The sequence below is a fragment of the Microcebus murinus genome, chromosome 1, assembly GCF_040939455.1.
Source record: "Microcebus murinus isolate Inina chromosome 1, M.murinus_Inina_mat1.0, whole genome shotgun sequence".
Lineage (NCBI taxonomy): Eukaryota > Metazoa > Chordata > Mammalia > Primates > Cheirogaleidae > Microcebus > Microcebus murinus.
The window spans coordinates 93,772,965-93,791,870 of record NC_134104.1 but is presented as its reverse complement, the minus strand read 5'-3'; the positions used below and the strand labels follow the sequence as shown (position 1 = coordinate 93,791,870).

Below are 18,906 nucleotides of genomic sequence, written 5' to 3'. Positions count from 1 at the left end.
CTTCCAGAGATCTAATCTATTAATACAACATGATGACTATAACTAGTAGATCTTATGTGTTCTTACCACACACTTACAAATATAAATACCATGTGAGGTGATGCATATGTTAATTATCTTGATTGTGGTAATTATTACACAATGTCTATGTATATCAAAACATCGCATTGTACACCTTAAATATATACAACTTTTATTTGTCAATTATACTTAAATAAATATGGGGGAATAGAGATCTATTAACACATATTGATCACAGGTAAAATCCAAATCAGAAAAGAAATTTTAACAATGCAATAGGATATATATTTATACGATTATTTAAAACACAATTGACAAAAGTAAAGTCAAAATCATTATCATGGTTATCAATATAGGAAACTTTTCTGAAGCACAGTATCAAAAATATATCAGATACTTGTGATCTGCAAATGGATTGCTCTGCATTGGCATGTATAATTAAGACATAAAGTGTTAACTCAAATAAATGATTATCATTAAAAAATAACCATTGTGAGAGGTGGCCTGACTTCCTGAGACTCATTTTGCAGGTGCTAAAATTGTCTGTGTAGCTCCCAATCATGTCTCAACCAATCAGAGTCCTTATGACTGGAGCAGCTAGTCAAATTGTATATTCATTGCTATATAGCAATGTATCTGAAAATGTATTGAAAATATATCTGTCTTTGGTAAAGACCAACACTGCCCTATTCTTGTACTATTAGATATCACCCTCATGATGGTCTTCCTGGATAGTATTCTAGTGGAACTGAAAGACTGTTCTCTTTCCCACCTAAAAGATGTCATTACAACAGATAAAGAACCTGCCTTCAAAAATCTGGATGTGGTCATCCGTGTGGGCTCCATGCCAAGAAGTAAAGGCATGGAGAGGAAAGATTTACTGAAAGTAAATATGAAAATCTTCAAATGCTAGAGTGCAGCCTTGGAGAAATACACCAAGAAGTTATTATTGTTACTAACCCAGCCAATACCAATTGCCCAACTGTCTCCAAGTCAGTTCCATCCATCCCCAAGGAGAACTTCAGTTGCTTGACTAGTTTGGATCACAACCTGAGCTAAAGTTCTAATTGTTCTTAAACTTGGTATGACTGCTAATAATGTAAAGAATGCCACTATCTGGGGAAACCATTCCTCAAATAAGTATCCAGATGCCAACCTTGTCAAGGTGAAACTGCAAGGAAAATAAGTTGTTGTTTATGAAGCTCTCAAAGATGACAGCTGGCTCATAAGATAATTCATTACAACTATGCAGCAATGTGGTACTGCTGTCATCAAGTCTCAAAATCTACCCAGTGCAAAAGCCATCTCTGACCACACCAGTGGCATCTGCCTTGGAACACCAGAAGGAGAGTTTATGGCCACAGGCATTACCTCTGATGGCAACCTCTATGGTATTCTCAATGATCTGCTCTACTCATTCCCTGTTGAAATCCAGAATAAGGCCTAGCATAGTGGTTCATGCATATAACCTAACACTCAGGGAGGCCGAGGTGGGAGGATTGCTTGAGCTCAGGAGTTCAAGACCAGCCTGAACTAGAGCAAGATCCCATCTCTACTAAAAATAGAAAAAATAGCTGGGCTACATGGCACATGCCTGTATGTAGTCCCAGCTACTCTGGAGGCTGAAGCAGGAGGATTGCTTGAGCACAGGAGTTTGAGGTTGCATGGAGCTCTGGTGATACAACTGCACTCTATCCAGGACTACAGAGCAAAACTCTGTCTCAAAAAAAAAAAAAAAAAAAAAAAAGTAAGACCTGAAAGTTTGCTGAAGGTTTTGTTAATGATTTCTCACATAAGAATATTGATCTTAAAGCTGCAGAATCTAAATGTTGTCTTTGACTCTAGTACCTAATAATAATAATAATATATTTAAATTACTCATGAAAAACAACACATTTTAAAGATTGTGTGCTTCTTTGTACAGTTTTGTGAGTAACAGTTTATCATCATGTTGTTAGTATTGCATTCTGAATGAATGTATATTCAAATGAAAAAAGTAACCATTGCAATCTATCTCACAGTAATAATAGTAATTCTGAAACTACTTTATGTACATATTAGGGTTAATTAATTAATAAATATAGATAATGAAAGCCATATTTCTCACTGTAGGTAGAAGAAATTTCAAACAAGGAAAGGGAAAATGCTAAATAAACCATATGACATTGGTTTGGAGTCGGAATTATCAGTGTGAACTCATGTTACCTCAATAGATATCCAGATAGATAGGTACAGAAATAAATTTAGAAGTGTGTGCACACTGGGTTAGTGTGTGTGTGTATGTGTGTGTGTATGTTCTAGCTCTATCCTCTGAAAAGGCCTGCAATCTGTGACACCTGAATAGCAATGAGCACACTAACAGTCCAGATTTTAGTTTCTGAACATCATTCTCCAATAAAAGGAATCAGTATTCTTTGGAGAAATGGATTCCTGAGCTGAGGCAGGGAAAATACACCTTGAATACCAGAAGGATAAAGACATGTTCAAAGCAAACTAACCAAAACCCACAAAAGATGAGGACATGTCAAAAGGATGGAGAAGTCAACCTGAGAGCACCTCCAATAGCCAAATCAGGAACAATATGAGTCACAAAATAAATAGCGATATTAGATATTAATCCCCAAAATAAAATAAATATCCATGAGTCCACATAAATAAACAATTGAACAAATAAATAAAAGTGGGAGAAGGAATACTTTCTTGAAAAAGAATTCCAGTTAATAAATGAAGAAGGAACAAAGGAAATAGGAAATCACTAATAGCGTAGCAGAGTAATAACCGAGGCAGGCAAAATTCACTCATGAGTGCTAGAATCAGGAGGTGCAAGTTTAAGGGAAAACAGAATATTTACATCATCTAAAAATGCTTCCTCTGACATATTTATTAACTGTAAAGTGAATGCGGTGATTTTACAGTGGAGAAACTGAGCATCTCCTTAAGCATGTGATCAAGGTTAAACATCACCAGTAATAAGATATACTGACATCATGACCCCAGAATACCATACACTGAGAAGGACACATCCTCTCTGTGGTATTCTTCCTCAAAGTGTATAACCTCAATTTAATTACTAAAAGCATCAGACAGGCCCAATTGAGGACATTCTATTAAACATCTGGCAAGTACTTTTCAAACGTGTTAAGGTCATGAAAAACAGGGAAAGACTGAAGAACTGTAATGGATAAGGAGATATGACAAAAAATGCAATGTGAGACCCTGTATTGGATCCTAGAACAACATAAGGATGTTTTTGGAAACACCAACAAAATCCAAATAAAATTTATAGTTTAGTCAATAATATTGTGCCTATGTCAGTCAATTCCTTGGTTTTGATAAACATCCTGTGTTTATGTAAGATGTTACCATTAGGGAAAGTTGAGTGGGTGATAGCTGGGAATTTTTGTACTGTTTTGCAACTCTTCTGTATATCTTATTTCAAGACAAAAATAATTAAATGCAAAAAAATTTCAACATTTAGAACAGTTGAAGGAAGGAGGGTGGTGGTGCAGTGCAGATATTAACCTATCAAACAGAAGCATCAAGAGAGACATGAGAGCTGATTTCAAAAATCTGAAGAGATCCCATAGAGTAGAGAAATCAGCTTTGCTCTGTAGAGGCTCAATGGGTAGAATTAGGACCGAGTTTAGAAACTAGCTGGAAACAGATTATAGCTCAATAGGAAATATTATACAACAAGCTTAATATTCCAAAGTCGGAATGGGCCACCTTAGGAGATGGCTTTGTAGGACCAAAGGTGAAGCAAGGGCTTGATCACCACTGCTCAGGTGCATTCTGGAGAGTTCTTCCATCACCTTGCTCCTCAAAATGAGACCAGAGACCAGCATCATCACACCAGTATCACCAGCCATTAGAAATTCAGAAATGCAGAATCTCAGGCCTCACTTCAGACCTACTAAAAAAATCTGTATTTTTGTCACGGCTTTAGGTGATAGCATCTAATGATATAGTATTTGGATTAAATATCTTTAGTTATTAATAAAATTATAATGTTAAATATCTACTTAACTTGAAAACAATTCTGAAAATTATAGCCTGGGGTGTTTATGCTAATGTAAAAAACCTTACAGAAATATCTCTTCAAAGTAATCTTCCATTTATGACATTATTTTTGTTGTTATTCTTAAATTTCTATACTGTATTTGTCCCTTTTCTCCATATACACACTTCCATTTCTCAAGGCAGACTCTAAATTAATGATGCATCATACACTTAAATGGAATTAAAATTCTTATTAGAATAGTAGAAGCTTCATAGCTATTTAATATTACTTTAAAATTATTTATGAAAATATGAAACTTACATATAAAACTGTTACAGGACATGTCACACAAGAAAGAAATATAATTAACTTTTATATTTCTTAATAATAATAATTCAGAAAATACCTCCTGTGTTTTTTAAGCCATAATTTTTCCATGTAGGATAGACTATTTTCTTTAAATTCAATATTAAGTGGTTCTCTCCAAATTTTCATGTTAGTCTGTACTTCACATTCTTCCAATGAGTCTAGAAAAATAAACACAATGTGCATAATTAATGTAACCAAGTTTATATATATCTTCTCTCAAGATACAGAACTCATCATTTTTGAGGCATATGTGCTTCGATAATTATCTATATAATAGGTTGAGATTTAAATAATGTCAAAATGTTAAATATTGTTGATTTATGAAATGCTTGTACAACTTGTTTAATAATCCCTTGAAATGAAAGGATCTTATGATTCACAAGGTGTTTTAAAGCAACTAATTCTTTTAAATGAGGAAAATAAATACAAACAGATTCAGTGTACATTCTATACTACACACACATACGTAAAGGTATAACATACACATACATAAATTATTATAGCCACTGACAACAATGTTTACTCATGAGAAACAGAAAATAATTCAGAATGACACCTGAAGGTGACAACTATCCTCATAAATTTATATCTACATAATAATTTACTTCCAGATACTTAGGATATTTCTTAAGTACTAGTAAATTAAAATCACTATTCAGAGATATTTAAAACTGATGAAGACTTCTGGGAAGGAAAGCAGCATAAATTCAGGATTTCTACTCTCCACCTCCCATTTATCGCCCCTCTCTCCACACGGAACAGCATAGAGGAAAATATGTAGGAGGAGAAGAAAGAGAAGTAGTAAAGATGGAGAAAAAACATATTTTTTAAATTACAGAGCTAAAGGGTGTCCTAATCTCATACTGTAGACTTTAATGATTCTCTTCCAGAAACAGCCACAGGCTGGCTATTCAAACATACCAAAAGAAGTATGCCATCCCACTTCCATTCTTCCCAAAGGGTAGAGCAGTGTTAAAAAAAAAAAAAAAAAAAAAAAAAAGAGCAAAGAAAGAACTTCTGAGAAACTCCAACTAGAATCCATTAAACTGAAAGAGCAGGAGTTACAGACATGAGCAACTCATGAGAAAAGGAGATGCCACCACTATGAGTCCCCCCTTCTACTATAAAACAAAAGATTTCTTGACAAAAGAGCTGAAAGAATAAAAGAAAAGCTCACTTTTGTTTTCTGTCCAAGTCATAGAGAAGAGCCACTGTATTTGAAACATAATCCTCAAACCTAGAAGGATGATGGGGAGGAAGGAGTTAAAGCAGCTGCCGTGTGATTAGCTTTTCTCCCATTACCAGTGGCTCATTCCCAGGAAATAAAGATGGGAGGTGACCTGGGATAATTTGCTTTTGATAACTAGACCTCCTGGCAAATAGATTAATAATATTCACTAGGAGGAGAATCTTTAGCTATATAGTATATTTAGCATGATAGCCCTTGTTTAGAATTGCTTATAGTAAACAAATTTAGAATGTATGTATTTATGAGTCATGGCTCCCTGGAAAAAGGCCGTGTAAACTAAGTAACTTAGGTTTTGATTTGCTCCCTTGTTTCATGGTTCACTAGCTAACTTTTATGAGAATTTGTGTGAGATTCTCTATCACTCGTATTGATAGGATTTTGGGTATTTTCCCTAAAACACAGGGCAGAAGTCCTAAGGTGTATATGCTTGAAGTGTTTGAAGAACAGCCAGGAATCCAGAGTGGCTGAAATTAAACAAGCCAGAGGAAGAGTAACAGGAGATGGGATCTGTGAGATAATGGACTTCAGATCACACAGAACCTTCTAGGCCTTTGAAAGTACCTACCTTTCACACTGAAGGAAATGAGCCTTTAGAATACTAGAATGAAATCAACACAGAGATAACAAGAAAACATGAAAAATTTAAAGCACACTAGTAAGCTAAATGGTCATGAAACATCTGAAAAGATGCTGAATGTCATTTGTAATGAGGTACACAAATTCATCTCTATCAGACCAGCAAGAATTTTTGAATCTGACAATATTAAGTGTTCCTGATAACAGAAAACAACCAAAATTCTTATGTGCGGCAGCTGGGAATACAATTCTTTAGTAAATAATTCAGCTTTATCTAGTATAGTTGAGGATATATGCACACTTTATGACCCAGCTATTCCACTCCTAGATATAGACATCTCTAGAAATGTGTACACATGCGTACCAGGCGATCTGTACAAGAAAACTCAGAACAGCATCATTTGCCATGTCAAAAATGGGAAGCAATATCTACTCAACAGTAGGTTGCTTAATTTTAATGTGTTTGTGTAGAGTTGATTGTTTCTATTGGAATTGATTCCTAATTTTATTCCACTGTGGTCTGAAAAGATACATAGTATAATTTCTATTTTTTTTAAATTTGTTGAGGCATGTTTTATCGTGCACTTGAAAGTTTATAATAGAGCAATTCTAATTCTAAAGAATTAGATAATATGGGGAAATAGTCATCTTATACACTAACAGTGAGAGTAACTGGCACAGTAATCTTTGTAGAGAACAATTCAACAATATTCATCAAAATTTCAATAAAACAAGTTGCCACTGAGATAACATTTCTATATTTGGAAATATATTTTAAGGCAATTGTGTAAGTCCACAAACAGTTAAGGTGACCATCATAACTTCTTTTATAATACTGAAAATTAAAAATAAAATATCCACCAACAAATGTCTGATTAAATCATTACATATAAAATACCAGGCAACAATTACAAATGATGATGTATATCTGTATTTAGAAGGCAGGTTGTCCATGACAGAATCTTAGTGAAAATGAAAGTTAACTAAGAGCATACCCAGCATTGGCTAATTTTTGTTCCTGTGTGTGTACTCAACTGTGTTTACTGAAAAACATGTACCAAAATGTTAATACTGGTTATCTCTAGAAGGTAGGATTGAGCTATTTTCATTTTGTTCTTGGTAACTTTTTGCTATAACTAAGTCTTTTTAAATAATTATCATATCATTTTTATCATATAGTTATTTCCATTATGAAAAGCAATTATTATTTTTTGAGGCAGAGTCTCTCTTTGTTGCCTGGGCTAGAGTGCCGTGGCGTCAGCCTAACTCACAGCAACCTCAAACTCCTTGGCTCAAGCAATCCTTCTGCCTCAGGCTCCCGAGTAGCTGGTACTACCATGGTAGCAAGTGCCACCATGCCCAGCTAATTTTTTCTATATTTATTTTTAGTTGGCCAATTAATTTCTTTCTATTTTTAGTGGAGACGACGTCTCACTCTTGCTCAGGCTGGTTTCGAACTCCTGACCTTTGAACGATCCACCCACCTTGGCTTCCCAGAGTGCTAGAATTACAGGTGTGAGCCACCATGCCCAGGCTGAAAAACAAATTTTTAAAATGGTTTTGGGCTTCTGATCCAGCGATTTTTCAACTCTACATTAATATTGTTTTAAATACTATGCCTTTCAAAGTAGACAATTAAGAAGGTATTTCAATAGAATATTTAGTATTTTGGGGGGTTGAAAAATAAAAAAAAATACCATTAGAATATGAAGGTACACATATAAAGCACATAACATAACAAAAAGTCAATGAGAGATGAGGTGCATACTAAGGTACGTACTACTAAGAAGAGAGCATACGAACAAAGTCTTGAAAATATTAATGACATTGGTGTAGGGCATGGACAAATACAGGAAAAAATATTTGAAGGAGAGAGAATTTAGTAAAAAATCCAATTGCAATTGGCAAGATGGTAGGTACTTTGACATCGGAAATTATACTATGTAATAAAGGGGAATGATAGGAGAGTTCATTCACTGGAAAAGAATGCAGTAAAAATAGTAAAATTGGATGCTTCTGTCAAGTACGATACAGTATTGAAATTTCTTATCTAGCGCGTTATATTCAATGAAAAGCAATTGGAAGACACAAGAGTCCAAGTAATAAAATTAATAAATTGAATACCTTAAATGCTTACACTTTTCCTCAAGAGATACTAGTAAATTTAAAGCAAAGATACTCTACATTTCAGTCATCTAGGTCTTCAATGCCTAGTGTATGAGGGCTAAAATCATCAAGAAAAAAATTAAAATTAGCTCTTCAAAAAGAAAGAAAAAAAGCAAGAATCAATTTATTCACCCTAAATTTTTTTTGGGGGGGGTTCCTTGAAATCATATTTTTCAAGGCATATATAAAAAAATCTTTATTTCTCTATCTCACAGATCCTCCCATTTCATGTGTTGCAATAACAGTTTAAAGAAAAAAAATAGTTGTTCTGAAAAAAAAAAAAAATTCCTGCTAAGAAAGTGGGAGCTGAAAGAATCCAATTAGGCTCTCATTCGACAGTCTGAGTTTACATAGAAAACAAGTGCAAGTGCCCTAGTGCCTGATTTAGGGCCTGTAAGCATTAAACCATTCACCGATGAGCATGCACTGCATGCCTCTTTGAGGAGTTATAGCAAACTGCTGTTCCAATGTGTATTGTTTTTGGACACAGCATTTATTATTAACATATTCACAGAGAATGGAGACCTTCATTTTATAACATTCATGTTATAAAAATAGCCATACCTGGTTTTGCGGCATGTAAATTCTGTTTCTCATTTTCCTCGTGATTGCCAGTTCTCCACTGACTTAATGCTTCCTGAAAGGACTGGGCAGAAGCTTCTTCATCGAATGATCCTTCACCCAATAGTCTATCTCTTGGTTTCGTACATTCTGCTTTTTCTGTTGTTGTAATTTCTACCTAAATGAATTAAAAGGGTATCTAAGCATGCTTTATTAAATTTCCTGTTTCTTAAAATACAGGTAGGACTAATTATTTCTCATTATAAATCAGAAATGTTTAAACTTAGACTGTTTTAAAATTGTACTTATATGCTTTCCTGTTTCCTTTAAAACTCTATTGGCAATTACAGTCTCTTCAGAAATTATTAAAATGAGAGCCTACAATGTTATCACTGTCAAGATGCAATAGCCTTGTATCCAGCCTTTCTACTTCCTCATCTCTTGCTCCCTGCAACCTTCCCACATAAGAGCAGTTTTAAAAAAAAAAAAATGTAAATCCGATCACATCATTCCCCATCCAAAACCCTCTGTTGACTTTCTATGAAACCCCAAGTGCCCATCAAGATCTACATTATCTTGTATTTTCTTGCCTTTTACTTCATCTCCTTCCATTCTCCCCTTCATTCACCCTGTTCCAGCTCAGCTCACATTCCTGTAGTTCTGGGAACCCATCAAGCACGTTCCCTCTTTGGGGCCTTGTATTAGCAATACCCAGGGCCTGGAATGAACTTTCTCCAAATCTTCACGTAGCCATTCCCCTCATTTTTTAGTCTTTGCTCAAGTGTCACCTACTCAGAAAGTTAGTTCTTCACTGATGATCCTAAAAATAGTAGTCCCCTTTTTCCCACTTTATAATTCCTTATTTGGTTTTTCTTCCCATTACTTACCTCTATGTAAATTAATTCTATATGTTTATTGCCTGTCTCTCCCCATTAGAATATGATGAGATCAGAGATTTTTGTCTTTTTCCTCAGTCCCAAGAGCAGTGCCTGGCACAAATTAGGTGCTCAGTAAAAGTCAACAGAATGAATAAGTTCATCAATGCATATGAAATATTGCATGCTTCTCAGCTTAATGATGATGAGGGAGAAGAATTCAGTGCAAAATACAAATTCAGTCTGAACACACAGAAGAAAATGTCAAATTGTATTTGACAATTACCCAGTGAATCAGAGAAAACAGCCACATTAAACTCAAGCAGAATAAAAGCCACACCAATGGCTGAATTATCACCTGCAGATTATTTACATTGATCATATTGCTAAATCTCCATGGCTATCTTTTAGATATAAGAATACAAACTTAAATGTTAAGCTTTTAATTGAAAAATGAACAGGCAGATTTTAGAGTACAATTGAAAGCATATTGTTAAAGACGTGTATGAAAATTTTTAAACATAAGCAAAGAAATTCTGAGAACCTGTCAGCCCGTAGACGTTGTGCTGTTAACAACAGAAACATAGGTTAGTAAGTCCCCAGGAGAAACAGACACAAGGAGCAGGTGTGACTCAGAAGAAGAAACCTCTGAACTGGGTTTTGAAAGATAAAACAAGAAATCCATCAGCAACAAGTGGTGAGGGCAGTATTCCAGAGAAAGGGAATGATATACATGCTAAGACATGGAGTATAGAACAGCATTGTGGCATGGAACGGTAAGTAATGTGCCTCTATACAGCAAAAAATGGAGGATGAGAAAACATAAATGGTAGAAAGACAAGCAGTGACAGTCTGAGCTCAGCATGCCATAGAGAGGAACTCACACTTAGGGCTATCAGACTTAAGCCTTAATGCAAAACCACTGAGAAGTTCCACACAGTAGTGTGGCAGAGAGAGAAATTAGGGAATAGCCAGTTTGAATCCAAGGAAACCAATTAAAATATTATAACCATTTGACAATATTGACCAACATTAGAAATATATAATCATCTTATCTAAGAATTTCAGGATTTTATCATCTCAATATACTTATATATATATATATATAAAACATTTTTCAAAATTATACTTTATATTTTGTACTGGCAAAAGATTAGAGCTGCATAAATGTTGATCAGGGGAAGATATATGTTTTAAAAGTCCTTCACATACAATAAATAGAGTATAGCCACTACATAGAATGAGAAGGCTGTAGAATGTCCTTATATGGATATGAAAACTACATTGATTAGGTATAAAAAGCAGTTTTTCAGAGCAGTATGCAAAGCATATTAACATTTGTGTAATTAAATACATATATACAAAACTGGAAGTGTTAATTGACCCCTAGAAGGGGAGAGAATGAAATGCACTTTCCACTTATAAACAATTTGTTCTTTAAGCAAAAGCTGATTGCAGTAACTAAAATAGCAATAAGGATAGAACAAGGGATTAAACATTCAAGAAAGTTTTTAGATGGTAGACTGCATGGGACATAGTAACTGTTAGGAAATGAATTGAGCCTCCCCCCAAATTCATGTTAAAGCCCTATCCCCCAATGTCTGTCTCTTTCTCTCTCCCTACATGTGCACAGAGGAAAAGGGCATGTAAGAATGCAGCAAGAATGATGCCAGAAAAAAAAAGCTTCATCAGAAGCCAAATCTGCCAGCACCTTGATCTAGGACTTTAAGCTCATAGAACTGTGAGAAAATAAATTTCTGTTGTTTAGGCCACTCAGTCTAAAATATTTTGTTAGGGCAGCCTGAGAAGTCTAATACAGTAACTTAACAGATGTGCAGAGGAGGAAGAGAAACAACTATAGGAAATAACGGCCTTTGTTGGCTTGGAAAGCTAAAATAGTGAGCTGCCAACAGTAACATCTATAGGTTTTAGAAGAGAGGGGATGAATTTAGTTTGAAGATAGTAAGCTTTAGGAGTAGGTAAGAAGGTACTTACAGGTATCCAGTAAACAATATGTCAGTGTGTCTATGTATGTATGCTGCCCTGTGAAGAAGTACTGAAAACTCAGTGGTTTAATACAAAACAGTTTAAGTATTCAGTATTTTCACCAGCTGTCCAGAGCAGCTCCCTTCCAAGCAATGAATCAGAGGTGTAAGACATTTGCATCTTGGAGTTATGCCATTGGAATACCTGGATTCCTCATAGCTGTGGCAGAGTAAGAAAAAGCTAGAAGATTGTACATTAGCTCTTAAATGTATCAGCTCAGAGCTGTCATATATCACTTCTACTCCACAGCCCAACATGACCCTGCCCAATTCTGAGGGAGCTAGGAAATTTGAAGGAGCACGTAGAAATCCAATGCTATACATTCATTACTGTTTAAGTACATGACATCCCTATAAAATGTATCTTAACATCACCATTTTCCAGAGGAGAAAACAGAGGTCAAAAAGGCTAAGTAATATGCCCAGTGTTACAAAGCTATACGAAAACCAGTGCCAGCATTTCAAACCCAGATTTCAGCCACTAAAATAAATTCTTCCAAGAACTGCTCCTCTTTCCAACAAAAAGATGCACATTGGCTTGAATCCATCAAACATGGTTCCAATTCATTAAAAATGAGGTAAGACAGATATCAGTTTTTTACACCATTTTGACTCTTCCAGCCAGTAGAACTGCTTGGGAGTGCTAATTAAAAAATCAGATTCCTGAGTCCTAATCCAGGTATTAAAAAAAAAAAATGAAATCAAAATTTGGATGGCAAAACCAGGAATGCACATTTTTAACAAACTCACCCAGTGCTTCTGGTGCTTATTACAGTTTGAGAACCAATGCCCTTCTCCATAGAGGATTGCTGGGCCTTTGAGGGGGTTATCTCTTCAGTGTGTGCCCTGTGTACAGGTGTACACCTGAAGGGCTACAGCAGTGACTCCCAACTAAGAATACTCACCAGAATCACTGAGGAGTTGTTACAAAACCACACATGCCTGGACCTCACTCACAGAGATGCTGAATTCAGTCATGTGTATCTCTTTAATGTTTTTCCAGTTGATTTTAATACACACCTCTGGATGAAACCACTGAATGAATGGCTTTTAATTTAAGACAAGAGGTGGGGGGATCTATACAGCATTCATAGTTACCTATGGAGACAAGAGGAAGCATATATTGTAAGGATTAAAAGCACAAAGGAGTTCACTCTATAGCTTTCTAGTAGAACTAATTACTTAACCTCTTGCCACCATTCTCATCTGTTAAATGGGGGTAATAGTAGCACAAAATTTATATGGTTATAGTGATTATTGGATAAGATAAGCAAGTAAAGCAATAAGCACAACCCCTAGTATTTGATGTGCAATAAAAATTAGCTGCTGATTTATTTTTGATAGGATAAATTAGATAAAATGAAGGAGAAACTTTTAAAACTACTACCTCTGTGTAGCTGTTAAAAGCAAGAATTTCAGAGTCAGAGGTCTGAGCTCAAATTTAAGTTTCATTATCAATGATATGCTGAACAATTTACAAAACCTGTTTTTTGCCACTCTTCTCTCTTTTGGAAATAAAAAGGAATAATTAAGAAAAGAGACAAAAGGAAATAATACATATAAAATATTTAGGGCAGTGTCTGGTCTTCCGTACATTATTATTATAATAATGAGGCTGGACCTCGTTCGGTGATTCTTTGCAAAACACTCTTGGGAGGTCTATTAGAAAATCAAACCCATGCAAATATGCTGATTGTACTGGAAAATTCAAGCATGGTTTCTATGCTAAAAAGAGGTTCCACTAGCACAGAGCACATTTTCTTTTATGTTCTAGGAGCATGGATTTAGAATTTAGCAAGCTTAAGTTCAACTTAAGTTCAACCCAGACTTTGTCACCAAGTAATAAGCTGTGTGACTTTGGCCAAGTTACTCACAGTTTCTGAACTGGAGGGAAAAGGTGATTGGCATCTAAAAGAATGAGGATTATAACATAGATCAAAAGCTGAAGCTTGTTTTTTGCTAAAGAATCAATACAAGTCTATTACAAAAAATACAGGCATGAGCTGATAAAAGCTTATCCAGCACATCATCGGGTCAGTAGTCAATCTGAATAACTGCCAGAATTTGGTATAAATCTGATTTAAAATAACTGTGAAACTGCCTGTCACCTAGATCTCTTAGCAGGGTTTTGTATTTTTAGCCTTTCTAAAGTCCTGACTAATATAAAATTGCTAAATTGCATTGTTGTTTTTGTTTTAATGTTTCTCCTAAATACTTACTCAATTCCTGACATGGTAAAAATGCTCAATGTCAAATGATCAAAAGATCATTCCTCAAAATGATCAGTGTTCAGTGGAACCAAAACAATGTCTTTGAAAAGATTTTTATAGTCATGGTGTATTTGGTAAAAAAATATAAATAGATATATAAAATCCCTATTAAATAACAATGTGAAAAAATAATCTGTAAAACTCTACAGCTCTATTTAAGTACATGAATGGCATTCACCATGATTATGTATGACGCAAAATGTCTACTCTATTTTTCTCAGTTTACCTCAGAGCTGCTCCCCTGCAGAAGTGGAGATTTGGGTTTTTGCTGACTTTTGCTGGTTTCTTTTGTAGAATTATTCTCCCTTTTGGGTTCATCTGGATTAACTTCCTTTATAAACTGATGGGCAACATCCAATACACTGGATAATATTTGAGATTTTGCCTATAAAAAAGGAACAAAATATGACCAAAGAGCCTAATATGTCAGTTTAAGCAATTCATATACATTAAATCATATTTAATTATTCTATGATTCCTAAAATTCACCTAATTTTATTTACTATTTAAAAATAAATTGATACTTGTATCAACCAATATAATAGTGACAGCTGCCATCTACTGAGGGGACAAGTTTGGGTCCATACTATCCTAATCATCTTAAAACCATTATGTTATTTAATCCTCAAGACAACTCTAAGACAACTATTTTACCTCTGTTTTAGGGATAAAGAAACTACAGCTCAGAGAGTTTAAATTACTTGCCCTTAGTCAGATGATGAGTGTGGGACAGAGCTGACAAGTGACCCCAGGTAAATATAACTCTCATGACTCATGGTATGTTGTTTTGTGCACGTGATGGCTAAAGAACTAAATATAGTGAGTGAATCTAGTAGGAGTCTGAATAAGCTGTAATGAGTATTCCTTGGTGACAAAATATTTTTAGAAAGTATTCACTATTCAAAAGTGCACATAAGGAAGTGCCTTTATTTGTAGCTCCCTAGTAAACTCTAAGTTTTGCTTTATTCCGTGCCTTTACTCATGAGGTTCACTTACCACGAAGGCCTTCTTCCCTCTGGCATCAACTATGCCTGGCAGACTTTTACTTCTGCTTCTGGATTCATCATAAGTTACTTCCAAAGGTCTAAGAACCCTTCCCCACACACTCCACTACCCCCTTAACCATGTGAGGTATCCACACTCTTTACCACCTTAATATCCTCAGTGGATCTCTAATAGTCCTTACTACATTGATCTTACATCACCTTTTGGTGTCTGTCTATCCCATCATACCACATAAGTTCACAAAATGAAAAACCATGTTTTTAAAACTTTGTATGGCTACCACAGTACCTGGAAAAAAGCAAATGGTAAAAGTAATGTGTTGAAGGAAGAAGGACAAGAGTTACAGAATTAGAAAAAATAATTGAGAAAAGGGAATTTTAAAAATAACTTTCCACCTGGTATTAGAGAAACTGACAAGGAGCAGGCAAATGTTGGGAAAGTCCTATTGTCTAAAGAGTTTTCTATCAGCAGCTACCCCATCTGCCCAAGGACGCTGCAGGATTCTGGATCCCAGCTAAGCTTGAACTAAACTCCAAGGGGAAGATTCAGGACCTTCAGAGGCTCTATGAGAACCTGGCATTAGGAAGACAGGAAGTAAGTCTTACTTCCTAGCAGATGTCCTCAAGACAGGAAAAATTCAGCAGGGATCAGAAATAATTATTTTATACTCTCCCATGAAAATAATCCTATTTTTAAAGTTTTGTCTAGTTACCAATTTAAATAGCTAAGATTACACTGAAATTTTTCAGTTATGACCTTTTCTAAATCTATTAAGATTCATTGCAGTCTGGTCCTGGAATACATCAGTGAACATCAAATTAACTAGTGTTATTTCACACTGAATTAATAAATTACCTATGAAAAATGACAAATGTGACCTATGCACATATATTGCTGTCTGTATACAAACATTAATCTGCTCCAAATTTTTCCAATGATTATCAAAATTCCTATACAGAGCTATGTAGTTCTTTTACTTTTAAAAGAAATTCACGATAAGGGTAATGTTACATTTTTGCAGGAATATCTGTAGTTTTACCAATATTTTTGAAAAAAGAAAGCCAAACTAAGGCAGATTTTACATTTTCTAGAATAAGGTCTGTAGATTTCAAAGGCACTTACAATGTCTGGTTTTCATTTTCTATTTATAAAATATCAAAAGCAATAGTATTAATTTTATATAGAATTATCAAGATAGAATTAGCATTCAAATATTAATATATATTAAGTAATATAAAATAAAATATATTCCTGTCTTAAAATGAATCCTGCTATTAATGTACCAATAATTTTTATAACATTTTTAGGAAGCATTATTAATAGACTCTGAAATGATTTTTTCTTAAGTTAAATTTACTGGTAAAAACAAGATAAACATCACGGATAATTGATAAAATGAAGTTCCATATTTGAATATCTGTTAATTCAGTATGTAACAGAAAGAAGTTAAATGCCAATAAATGGAAATTTCTTTTCTAGAACATCATACACTTAAATATTAGTTTTCTCCATTTTAAGACTGTGTATGTATATTTTATTTTTCTTAATCTCAAAACAATAATACAAGGAGAGAGAAAGCAGATAGGCTTCCTATTACATAGATGAGAAAACCCAAGTTCAGAAAGCTTAGATCAAAGTCAAATGGCTATGAAATGTGGGGGCTTGAATAAGAACCAAGATCTTCCTTATTCCAGCCTAATCCCTTTACCCTACTGAATTTATGTTAGCCTTCATATCACAGAAAATGTATTTTACTTTTGATTTCCTGAAACTGAAAATATTAAATTTTATCTCTAATAGATTTGAACATTGGTCCTTCCTTTAAAAGAAAAAAAAATCTCCCCAAACTATAATTCTGTATATAATTGCCAATACAAGGATTAGGTGGCTACGTTTTCTGTTTGTTTGTTTTTAACTTATTTTTTGCCTATTTATTTTATATATGACTAAGCACATAAAAATAAATTGTAGTCACACCATATTAAAATGTAAGAAATGGAGCTTCTTTCCAATTCATGAATAGTACTCCCCAGAGGTAACTACTGTTAGTAGTTTGAAATATCTTTGCAACCTTTTGTCTCTACTTAGAAGTACATATCTAGATTTACAACAGAAAACACATTATCTTTTATTTAATATAACCATAATCATTTGAATAATAGCCAATGACCAAGAATGTGAAGGCTATTGTTATAAAATATTTAAAATAGATAACTGAATATTAAGTATCATAACACTGTACTATGTAGTAATAAAATATTTTCAAATTTTGAAACTCAATGATAATTTTCTTCCCAATTTCTAAATATGAAAATTTAAATATAGCAGTAGTAATAGGTAGTAACAGGAGGAGAAGGGGAATGCAAATGTACAAAATTGCCTGTGCAACTGTTCTACATGTTAAAAAATGTTTTAAAATGAAACCAAAACAGCCTTCAGGACACATATTAAATCATATATCTCACTGTAGGATAGAAGCTTAAACTAGAGCCAAAAAATGTGATTTACTGCCAGCATTCCCAGACTCCTCCGCATCCTTCACTACACTGTATGATGGTAGGATTTCACCTGATAACTGCTCTAAATTCTCACCTGCACTTTTTTCTCCTAGAATGATATTATCTTTCAAATTACACTCTAGAAGAATTCATCACTCTGACAATGTATCATTAATCAAAGTAAAGAGGGTTGATATTTTATAGCATTTTGGAATGGATGGCACCTTGTAGAAGTTAAGGTCCAAGAATGAAAGTTTTAGTTTGGTTAGAAAAATGATATACTTTATGGTAGTGTCAGTGCTTCAAAACTCCAACTACCATCATCATCCAAAACCCTAAATATCCAGCCATAAATATTAATAATCATGTTGACATAGCTAAGTCTCCTTAAGTGATCCAGAAGTTCCAGCCCAAAGAAGTTCACACATAGTTTATACCTATGTTACTTTGCAAGTTTGGGGGAAAAAAACAGAATATCTCCTTTCATAGTGTTAATTTTCATTGATTTTCCCATTACAAAATTTTAGAAGACATTTAATAGATTACAACCTTGCATTAAAAACTCATAATTATAATCTCTGCTGAAGACTTCTGTTATTTAACTTGAATTTGCTAGTCAAAATAGATATAGAGGTAGAGACAGAGATACATACATATCTACACACACACACACAAACTGTTACAACAGAATCCAAGAAATATAAAATCATTGGTTGTAGTGATTGTGGAATATGGGTGGTACTTGGATAGCTTTAACTATAAAATTATTTCAAAAAGATCAAGTTATATGCTTGATTTAAAAAAATATATTAAAATTATATTAAAATTTTATATATATATAAAATTCTCTTTTTTTACCTGGATTTGAGATAACACTCATAGTGGGAATATTTTCCCAAGTACAGTTTGTTCTGGTTTCTTCTATGTGAATTACCTCATATGCAGTTGGTAAAGAAGGGAATGATGTCAGTGTAACTCCAAAGTTTTATTGATGCTTTAGCTTTTCTTTTTTAATACGTTGCTGTTTTAAAACAATTAGGGGTAAGCTTTCTTACAGGTAAAGCCAAAATCTCAGCAACATATGAAGACCTTAAGAAAAATGTTGAAAATCTATAGAAATGTCTTCCCTTACTGCAAGTTCTGACTGTTTTAATGCCTCAACAACTATGCATTCCATTAAATTGAAAACTAAAAACAAAACTAAAGAAATTATGGTGTAAAGAAGCTGTAAAGACACTCCCTGTGATTTAAACAATGGATTAATAAAGGAG

At 34.2% G+C, this 18,906-nt stretch overlaps 1 protein-coding gene and 1 pseudogene across 2 annotated transcripts in view; one reads left to right on the top strand and one right to left on the bottom strand.

Annotated features, from left to right (window-relative positions):
• ZBBX (zinc finger B-box domain containing) overlaps positions 1-18,906 on the bottom strand; it is a 100,919-nt gene that overhangs the window by 41,867 nt on the left and 40,146 nt on the right. For both annotated transcript variants that reach the window (XM_012752203.3, XM_076004139.1), the window contains exons 9-11: positions 14,359-14,517; positions 8,946-9,120; positions 4,428-4,548 (exon numbers count right to left, since the gene is read on the bottom strand). In XM_012752203.3, the coding sequence (XP_012607657.2) occupies positions 4,428-4,548; positions 8,946-9,120; positions 14,359-14,517 (455 nt within the window). The remainder of the gene's footprint in view (positions 1-4,427; positions 4,549-8,945; positions 9,121-14,358; positions 14,518-18,906) is intronic.
• LOC105864348 (malate dehydrogenase, cytoplasmic-like) lies at positions 582-1,860 on the top strand (annotated as a pseudogene).